The 9,570-nt window shown below is 50.5% G+C and overlaps 1 protein-coding gene across 4 annotated transcripts; it reads right to left on the bottom strand.

The window, feature by feature from the left end:
* Positions 1 to 1,042: 1,042 nt before the first annotated feature.
* CCDC51 (coiled-coil domain containing 51) lies at positions 1,043 to 9,469 on the bottom strand. Of its 4 annotated transcripts, none has more exons than XM_055344876.1 (5): positions 9,431 to 9,466; positions 8,314 to 8,405; positions 3,691 to 4,010; positions 2,541 to 2,705; positions 1,043 to 2,028 (listed from the first exon to the last, which is right to left on the bottom strand). In XM_055344876.1, exons 3-5 carry the CDS (start codon positions 4,000 to 4,002, stop codon positions 1,273 to 1,275), a joined length of 1,233 nt encoding a protein of 410 aa, XP_055200851.1. In that variant the 5' UTR covers positions 4,003 to 4,010; positions 8,314 to 8,405; positions 9,431 to 9,466; the 3' UTR covers positions 1,043 to 1,272. The 4 variants fall into 4 exon arrangements, with proteins under 4 accessions (XP_055200851.1, XP_055200852.1, XP_055200850.1 ...); XM_055344877.1 differs by lacking the exon at positions 8,314 to 8,405 and adding an exon at positions 5,780 to 7,509 and having other exon boundaries at positions 9,431 to 9,449; XM_055344875.1 differs by lacking the exon at positions 8,314 to 8,405 and having other exon boundaries at positions 9,431 to 9,469.
* Between the last annotated feature and the right edge of the window lie 101 nt (positions 9,470 to 9,570).

Raw genomic sequence — 9,570 nt, 5'->3', positions numbered from 1 at the left:
CCACACCATCCTGAGGAACCATTACACAAAGAAACAAGGTCAAAAATAGTGACCAATGACCAAAGGACCAAGCACTCAGATCACAGAACCCATGGGACCACTTGGACTGTGAACACAGCCCAAGCCTGATAACAGGCTCCAAGGAGAGAGGCATCTCATGGGAAACCCTACTGGCTCCACAGGCCCCTGCTGAGAGTGGGTTCTACACAGGCCCAGGCAAACAAATCCCAGCCCACAGAAGCCCCTCCCCACAGATCCTACATACCTCCACATGCTCTCAAAGGAGTGGCTTTTCCAGACCCGCAGAGAGTAGAGTGCTCCTGGCTGTTCCTGTTTACTCAAGGACATACCAGGCCACTCATGGCCATTTACTCAGGAGGTCAAAGGTTGCTGTTCTCTGAAAAGGGAAATCCCTTTCCAGGCAGTCCACCCCAGGATGATCCCCCACTGCACCTCTCACCTCTGGGAGGCCCCTCCCCATCACTGCCATTTACTTTACACTGTTGATGGGATGAGCTTTGCCCCTGCCTGTACAGACTGTCCTTAGTCTATGTATGGAAGGACACCTAACTCTAGGGGCATACTAAGGCTGCCCAAAGCTCTCTGCACAGGGACCCAGACTAGCTACCAACTCTGTAATTACATCACCAGCAAGATTTATCAACCATTCCCCTAATCCTTCTTCCCTGCTCTCTTCTGATCATCCCTCCAGTGTTAGAACCAGAAGGTTCTCCCCACCCTGGCAGAGAAAGTAATCCAGAAACAAGGCAGTCACTATGGTCAGTAGTGTGCAGGCTAGGTTCCACTCACTGGAACTCCCTGGCTATCTGACACAAGACGGAGAGTCAGGCAAGCAAAGGCCAGGCCAGGCAATCCAAACAAAAACCCAGGCCTCAAGGGGAAGTACATCCAACATGGTCCTGAACTGAGGACAAGACCAAGAGGAGTGAGAAACTAAAGGGGGTGATAATAACCATAATTCTAGGTCCAACCCACAAGTTCCAAATCTCAGTCTTCAACAAGAAAAACTGATGTAAATTACTTTAAATAACACAAAACCAAAGATATTTTAATTGGACATCAGCACAAAGTTTTGATAATTAATGTAAATGAGTATTTTCTAAAAAGCAAAGTATGCCTACCAGTGAGCCACACAGACGGTGCTCAGCCTCAGGTTGGGTGCACCCCAAAGGCTCACTTCATTGTTGAGATCCTCTAACTAAATCCATATCCACACCTATACCCTCAGACCCTTTGGAGGAGGGTCAGGGGCTAATTTGCCCTGAACAGCATGTAGAGTATAGGTAGTGCAGCCACAAATGTCATAGAGGTGACCAGCGTGCTGTAGATGGTGTTCCTGTTGACCTGGGCTTCTAGCCTCTGCTCCATGTCCGACAGTGCCAGGATCATGCTCCCCTGCTCCAGCAAGGAGTCAGGCAGAGCCCCATTTGCTTGCTCCACCAGGCCTGGATGTGCTGCAGCCTTTGCAAGCTGAACCACCTCGGCCGTTTGGCTGAAAGTCTTTTCCAAGCCATCAAGCCGCTCTCGTAAACCCTCTAGACAGGAATGGACCTGCCTGGAATGGCTGAGCTGCTCCTTCAAAGCAGCTGAAAGGACATCAGTGTCTCTGTTTCGGGTGGGAGAAGTACCTGCCTGGGCTCCAGAGCTCTGCCTGGGCCCAGCTTGTACCAGGCCCCTTAGGTCCCCCATGAGGTCGTGGAGGTCCCTCTGCTGGAGGGAGTAGGAGGATGCCTGTTCTCGGATGGCCTCCTGGAGGCTCGCAGGACCCTTCTGTGCCTCTAAAAGCAATGCCTTCAGCTCCTGCAGCCGGACACGGTTCACGTAGGTGGAGCCAGCCACACCAATCAGGGCCCCCAGGACTGACCCAATGAGGGACCAGTTCTTGGTCCTCTCAGCTCGAGTGCGCTCCTTCTCATGACTTTCTCGCACAGCTGCAGAGAAGAGGGAGAACTTCTCTCGCTCAGAGTCTTCAGCACGCTGATAGGTTGCCCGAAGCCTCTTCTCCTCCTGCAAAGGCAAAGCTGCATTACACAGCAGCATTACACAGATGTCCCTGGGGCTCAGGCTCCTCACACCTGGCAAAGCCTACGTGCTCCATTAACCCGCTGAATGAATGAAGGCAGAGTATGCCCAGTCAGGACAGGGAGCAAAGGAATTGGGGTGGTCAAGATTAGCTGTACTACCTTCTACGCAAGCATTTCTGGGTCTGCTCAGACATGCACTAATGACTACAGAATGAAGGGAAGTATCTGGCCCTCTCTGGGCCAGTACCCTCTCCATGGTGCTCCTTCCTCAGCAATCTGGGACTCAGATCATACTGCCCTGGACTGCTGACCTCCATACAACAGGAGGAAGTGGGTGGATAGGCTCTGGAAGCCTGGGGCCCAGTGTACCTTCTGGTTTACCTCCTCACCAGATCTCTGACCACCGGTCAGTGATGGTTCCCAACTTGCCTCTCCCTGACCAGGTGGGCTAAGGTCCCTGTCCAGTGAGAAAGGGCTGTCTCATGAGGTGCCTACCTGCAGCATTCGGTGCTCCAGCGTAGCCAGTTCTAGGTATTGGTTATCCTCTCTGGAGATGCGGTCCAAGCGGTCCCTCACCTCCTTCAGCTTGGCCTGGTGAACTTCCAAGTCCTCTCGAGCCTCTCGGACAAGCCCTCGAGCCACCATAAACACTTTCTCTGCCTACAGAGAGAACAATGGAGGCAGTCTGCCTTTCCCTTCAAAGCCCACACAGGTTCAGCTCCATTCCCAATGAGGCTGTGGCTAAGGTGAGTGCAGTGTCAGTGCAAAGAGTGGAAAAAGATTCCCTCAGACACAAAATCCTGGCTCACCCAGCAATCCTCAAAGTGCAGCCCCAGGCCACACCCATCAGAACCATCAGATTTATCCATTCAGGTAGAAATAATTTGCCCCTGAGAAACTGGGAAATACCTAATGCTATATACAAAACCCAGCCAATTCTAGTCTGATACAAACGACAAAGAGGACAAAGGTTCCTAAGCTGTTTCACATTACCTTAGCTACATCTCAAAACAACGCCTCCAGAGGCATTGCTATGGCCTCCATTTTACAGACCCAGAAAGGGCAGCTCAGCCAAGATCACCACCTCCAAGGGGAGAGATGGCACTGTGTCTCAAAATCCCCCTCTGAACCCCAGGTTCTTGCCACCTCACCAGCCTGGTCTGCGCTAGGCAGGAGTAGGAAAAGAGATGACAGACTGCATTGCCATTGCCACCAAAGGCTTCACAGCCACGGGCAGCTCTTTCTACCGCACCTATGATGCTGTCCTAGCCCTGTGCCTCTACCTTCACAGGGGCTATTTTAATTATACTCGGGGCTTTGAGGACACTCTAAGACTCTCACCAACCCCAAAGGATCAATGTAGGAAGTGTTCACTGGCCTAACACAATGGACTGCTCAGTACACAGAAACCTGTTCTCAGGTAGGTGGGCACAGTTACACAGAGATCTTCACCCCAGTACTACCAAATCCAGACTATCATGTGAGAAATGAGTCAGATCCCTCTGCTAATAGTATTTGTTCAAGAAAAGGCAAATCTGGGCATGGCTTCCCAGCATCATGTGGCTACTGAATATTTGGCAGGAGCATCCAGGCCACATTTTCCAACTCAGAAGGCAGGGCCAACCACCCCGACTTCCCTCCTCACCTCAGTCACGTTTCCCTGGGCCTCTCGAACCTCCTTGAGTCCAACAAACTCTTCATATCTGTCCCACCAAGTTGTGGCTGTGGAGGATGCTCGCTGCCGAATGTTGTGCCCCAGGGCTCTTCCCAGAGCTGTGAGGCGATGATACAGCCCCAGGGCCACCTCCTGAGGTCTTTTCTCTCTGGGCTGGCTAGGGCCTGGGCTGCAGAGAGTCCTGGTCATAAAGAGGTCCCTTCCAAGGAGGCCCCTCCGCACCAACACGTGGGGCACACCCATGATGTGCTGCATGGTAAACGCGGTGCTGTGCCCTGTCATCAGGAGACCTGTTGGGGTGGGGGTGGGGGGAATGCCAGACAAATCAGCGCAGAGCTGAGAAAAGCTGGGCATAAGTCAGGTTTTAAGGTCTAGGGACAGTTCTGAACTAATTCCCATGAAGAAGTCCAGACTGAGCGCTACTCTGCTATGCCTGGAGACTGTAGCCGCTGTAGTCAGACTTCCCCTGGATGCCCCCAGACAGCTCAGGGAAGAACATATTTAGGGGACCATGCCTTGGGTGCCTGGGTGGCTCAGTGGTTGAGCATCTGCCTTTGGCTCAGGGCGTGATCCTGGGGTCCTGGGACTGACTCCACATCAGGATCCAAGCAGGGAGTCTACTTCTCCCTCTGCCTATGTCTCTGTCTCTCTGTGTCTCTCATGAATAAATAAAATCTTTTAAAAAAAAAAAGAAAGAAAGAAAAACCATGCCTTCCACCTCCCTCCACAATGCCACCAGACCCTCCCATTCCACCCACCCTTCCCATGTCCCCCAGGTCTCTTGGGACTTGGATGAGAATCCTGGTACCAGGTTTTCTAATAACATCAAAGAAAATTCTCAAACTTGAGTTGTGCCCATGCTGACAAAGCCCCACAAAGATTCATAAAAACTCCTGGGGAAATCAGGAGTGGAACCGAGGCAATCTTGGGGAAAGATTTCTGTGAGAGCCTATCAGAACCAACTGCCTGGACTCTGAGGGCTGCTGCAGCACTGAGGAAGCAGTTATACGTATATTTAAGGCCAAAGGTCGTTTATGTCCCAAGGCAGAAAATTCCCTCCTCAGCTGTCCTCTGAGAAGACAATCCCAGGAGAAAAAGGAAACAAAAAGTCCGGATCTCTTTACAGAGGACGGCTTTTCTTAGATTCACACGAGTACCTCTCCTCTGCGCTGAGCCTAGACTGTCCAGGCTCCTAGTCCCATCTCGAGATCTTCTGACCTTCCATAAGCTTCCAACCACCGCCCCCGTCGGCAACCCCCAGCCTCTCCACCCTTAGTCATGCTCTACAGGCTAGGTTTCTTTAATCTTTCCCTTTTCATCCTTGTTTTGATGCTTGGGCCACAACACCACCCACTTCTTGTTACCTAAACAGCACAAGGAGACTCCTATTACCCAGTCAGACCTTGCCTGAGCCCAAGATCAGCAGGGACTCTGAGGACCCCAAGATAGGGCCAGTGACCCATGCTCCCAGCAAACCTGGGCCAGCACTCCCTCCTCTGGCCAACCCCCTATACTCCCCCACATACACACAAGCCCTCAAGTACTGACTCTGGCTGTCAGAGTGACACCTGGTGGCCAAATAACCAGGCCAGAGAGAAAAGCAGAGGGAGCTGGGGACAGAAAGCCTGACTGGAGGAGTTCTGGTGATGAAGAAAGGGGCTTCTGGATGTAATAGAGCCAATCTCAGAGCATCCCCACCTCCTCCCCCTTGTGCTGTGCTTGGAGAAGCTCAGACCCTCTAGGAAACAAAGTTGGTTGGGCAGGGACCTGCCTCCTGCCCAAAATGGGTCCGAGCTGAGAGCCACAGAGGGGAACATTTCTATAGCACTGGTTCCAAGCTGGTGCCACACCTGAACTCCAGGGCCCCATTCATAAGCCCAAGAAGGCATACAATATCTGTAACCCAGGGATCAAGCTAGCCTCCCAGGTCTCAATGTCAGCACCCATCGCACTGAACTGTGACCTCACAACAATCCTACAGGTGTACACTGCATCAAAGCAAAGCACACAGATTTGCAGCCCAGCCAACCACAGCCCTCTCCTTTTCAGAAACACTCACCAGAAAAGTGTCTGCCTTGGCTGTCATTACTTTCTCAGCCCTCATTCTATCTTGATCCCACTCCACCACAAGGTTGCTCTCCTGGAGGCCCCGCAAAACTTCCACCTTGCTAGATCCAGCAGATGCTTCTCAGATTTCTTCTCCAAATCTCTGCAGCTTTCACCACCCTTTTCTTTGAAGTCACTTTCCCATCTTGGCTTCCTCCCACCTTCTCAGCCTCCTTCTCCAGCTCCTCCTCTATTAGCCAACCACTCTTGGAAGCCAGGAAGGTCACCCATCCCTGGCAGCGACAACAACATCCTACCCAGTCCTTGCTTCCTCCCTGCCATTCGGAGCCATTCTTCACAACCCGAGGCTCTATCAACTCATCATTTTGAATTCCTTGGTTCAGAACCCTCGACAGCTCCCATCTCGCTGCCACAAACACCAGCCCTGCCAGTGGCCAACAAGGCCGGGTCCCCTGGACCGTCATCCCTTTCCTCTTCTCTGCTCCTATCCTCCACTATAGGCACCCAAACATGTGAAGCCAACCCTGCTACTTCCTCCACCTGGACCGCTCTTCCTCTGCAGCTCCAGTCAGCTCATCCTGACAGAATTCTACGTCTTAGCTCGGTCTTGGCTCATGGCAAGGCCTTTCTTGACCATCCCTTCCTGGGCCATCTGCTTTATTTTTCTCCATCAGGCATATATTTGCCTTCTTTACATTGCCGGACCCTTCACCAGAACACAAGCTTAGTGACAACAGAGACTTTGCTGTGTGAAGAAATGACTCAGGTTGTTTCTCTATTCCAGTTCCTCCTCTCAACCACCCAGCTCCCACTCAGCCTGACTCTCAGCCCCTCATCACTCAAACATCTCACAAGCCGTTGGTCAGCACAGGGCAAGTGTTCCTGGCAGAGGGGGCAAAGTAGAGATGCACTTGGGGTCATCCAAAACCTGAAAGGCAGCGAGTGCAGCTATAAAACAGCAGAAGGAAGGAGAGAGGACAGAAGAGAGGTGGAAGAGGTAAACAGAGACCATATTAAGAGGGTCTTGAGGGCCACATTCAGAACCCTGCCTCTCCAGGTCCATTCTCTCATTCTATCCTGATGATCATCGCCTATCAACTTCCCATCCATGAACCTCCATCACTTGTACCTCTTCCTCACTCATAGCTTGCTTCATTTTTCCCTAAGAAAACATTTAAAAATTGGAAGACAACTTCTATAAACTCCTATCATACCTTCTTACCTGCCAGTATCTGTCCAATTTCCACATTCTCTCTTGTTCTTCAGAATGAAGAATTCATGCTCTAGGAAGCCCAAGCTGTGCCCCGGGTCCCTTTGCTCTCCCCACCTGACACTGCTCACTAATTGATCAAACATCCCTCCAGCAACATCCCCACTTCTCTGCCCCTCTGTACAGCCAAACTCTTTGACAGATTGTCTGCACTCGCGGTCTCCAGTTCCTCTTCTCTCATTCTCTCTTGAACCCTCTCTGATCTGGCCCTCACAACCACAATGCCATCGGAAATGCTCTTGTCCAGGTCACTTCCACATTGCTAAATCCAGTTCTCAGTCCTCCCCTTACTTGCCCTATCAGTAGCCTATGCCTTGTGCTACCTCCTTCAAACGCCTTCTACACTTGGCTTCCAGTCCCCATTCATCTCCTGAACCTCTCTCCACATAGAGGGCTGCAGGGCAAGGTCCTTAGACTTCTTTCTTATTCAGCTCCATGGCTTTAAAAGATATCTACAGAAATGTTATAAAATTAATCATACTGATAGTTGAACAACACTGGAAATATACTAAAAACACTGAGTTGTACACATTACATAAGTGAATTGTATGGTATGTAAATTGTTATCTCAATAAAACTATTACTTTTTTTAAAGATTTTATTTATTTATTCATGACACACACACACACACACACACACACACACACACAGAAGCAGAGACACAGGCAGAGGGAAAAGCAGGCTCCATGCAGGGAGCCCGATGTGGGACTCGATCCTGGGACTCCAGGATCACGCTCTGGGCCGTAGGCAAACGCTCAACCGCTGAGTCACCCAGGTGTCCCAGAACCATTACTTTAAAAAACAATCAACTACACTCTGATTTTTCTAGCCCAGCCCTCTCCCATAGATTCCAGATTCATTTACCCAACTGCTCAATCCACATATCTGGTTAGAAGACTAATGGGGATCTTAACCTCACTCCCCCACTTGCCTTTTCCATCTTGGTTGATGGAAACTTCAAGTCCAAATCAGACCAAAACCCTCAAATTATCCCTGACTCCTCGATTTCTCTTCCATCTCATATCCAATTCATCACCAAATGCTACTTCCTTTCTAAAACTAAAATCCCTCCTTCTCTTACCCCTGCCACTGCTACCACCTGGTCCCAATGACTAATATCTATTACCGTAAGAGCCTTCTGACCAGGTCTCCATGCTTTTACTCTAACCATTACAGCTATGGTCAACAAAGCAGCCAGTGGTCCTTTCAAAACACAGGCCTGGGATCCCTGGGTGGCTCAGCGGTTTAGCGCTTGCCTTCCGTGCTCAGGGCGTGGTCCTGGAGTCCCGGGATCGAGTCCTGCCTCGGACTTCCTGCGTGGAGCCTGCTTCTCTCTCTCTGTGTCTCTCTTGAATAAATAAATAAAATCTTAAAAAACAAAAAACAAGCCAAACCATGTCTCTCTCTGCTCAAACTTGCAATGATTCCTCATTTCTCACAATGTAAAAAGCCAAATTTTTTTCCATGGTCTACAGGGCATCCTTGTCCTGGCTCTCATTCTTTTCTCACCTCATCTTCCACTAGCATACCCTTCTCACTCTGCTCCAATCATATGGACCTTCCTCCCAACCCAGTTTTGTTGACATGCAAATGATTCATATCACTGTGTAAGTATAAGATACACAACATGATGATTTGATACACTTGATATATATATACATGTATATGTTGCTAAACATTTACCACAATAAAGCTAGCTAACTCATCGTTCAGGTAATTACCATGCATGGACTTTCTTGATGTTGGAACACACTAGGCTATCCCCACAGCCGGACCTTCGCACCAGCTACTGGCTATTTGCATTGCTTCTTTCCTTATCTTTTCCAGGTCCTGCTCAAGTGTCATTGTCATGCATTCCCATCCCAGTCACTTTGCTTTCTTTTTCTCCATGCACGTATCCCATGACCTGCGATGTGTATTTCACTTATGTACTTTGCTTATGGGGTATCTCACCCACTAGAATGTCAGCTCTGCCTGCGCAGGCATTGTTTTGTTCACGGCCGCCTCAGTGCCTGTAATACTCTGTATATAGTATATACTCAACAAGAATGGATTAAATGAATAAACAGAATTTTGCAAAAAGTCACAGCCCGGCTTTATAAAATCCAAATTCCTTCCAGTGGCCTCCGCAACTTTAGGACCAGGTGATCTAGCCCTGGTCCATATTTCTGTCACCTCCTTCACATCTTCCCTTGACCCATGCGCGCTTTCCTGGGTTCCAGGAACGCGTAGAACTTCAAGGCCTCTGCACAAGCGCCCTTCTCTCTACCTTCAGTGCTTTCCCCATGCACGGTCCCAGGCATAGCGCCTTCCGGTTAAGCACCGCTCCTGGCTTCCGGACGCTCCCCAGGCAAGCCGACCCTCCCCTCGTACCTGGCGCCCCAGCGCAGAAGCCGCAACCCAAACCGAGCGCCCGCCACTCAGTAGATCTCTGACCCCTTAACGCCCGCCCCCAGAGCTGCTTCCGGCAGCGCGAGCGCAACTTCCTGACTAGCAGCCAATCAGAGGCCCCG

The sequence above is a fragment of the Nyctereutes procyonoides genome, unplaced genomic scaffold (genome assembly GCF_905146905.1).
Source record: "Nyctereutes procyonoides isolate TBG_1078 unplaced genomic scaffold, NYPRO_anot_genome, whole genome shotgun sequence".
NCBI classification, from domain to species: domain Eukaryota; kingdom Metazoa; phylum Chordata; class Mammalia; order Carnivora; family Canidae; genus Nyctereutes; species Nyctereutes procyonoides.
Note: the sequence above shows the minus strand (reverse complement) of the source record. Positions and strands in the feature narration are given on the sequence as shown.

What these genes read in the sequence shown, in the direction of transcription:
- CCDC51 (XM_055344874.1), bottom strand. Translation starts at nt 9,360, where the DNA reads ATGCCTGGGACCGTGCATGGGGAAAGCACTGAAG. An exon ending in GCATGGGGAAAGCACTGAAG is followed by an intron (nt 4,011 to 9,326) that starts GTAGAGAGAAGG and finishes CCACCCCAACAG; the next exon opens with GTCTCCTGATGACAGGGCAC. An exon ending in CCCAGGGAAACGTGACTGAG is followed by an intron (nt 2,706 to 3,690) that starts GTGAGGAGGGAA and finishes TTCTCTCTGTAG; the next exon opens with GCAGAGAAAGTGTTTATGGT.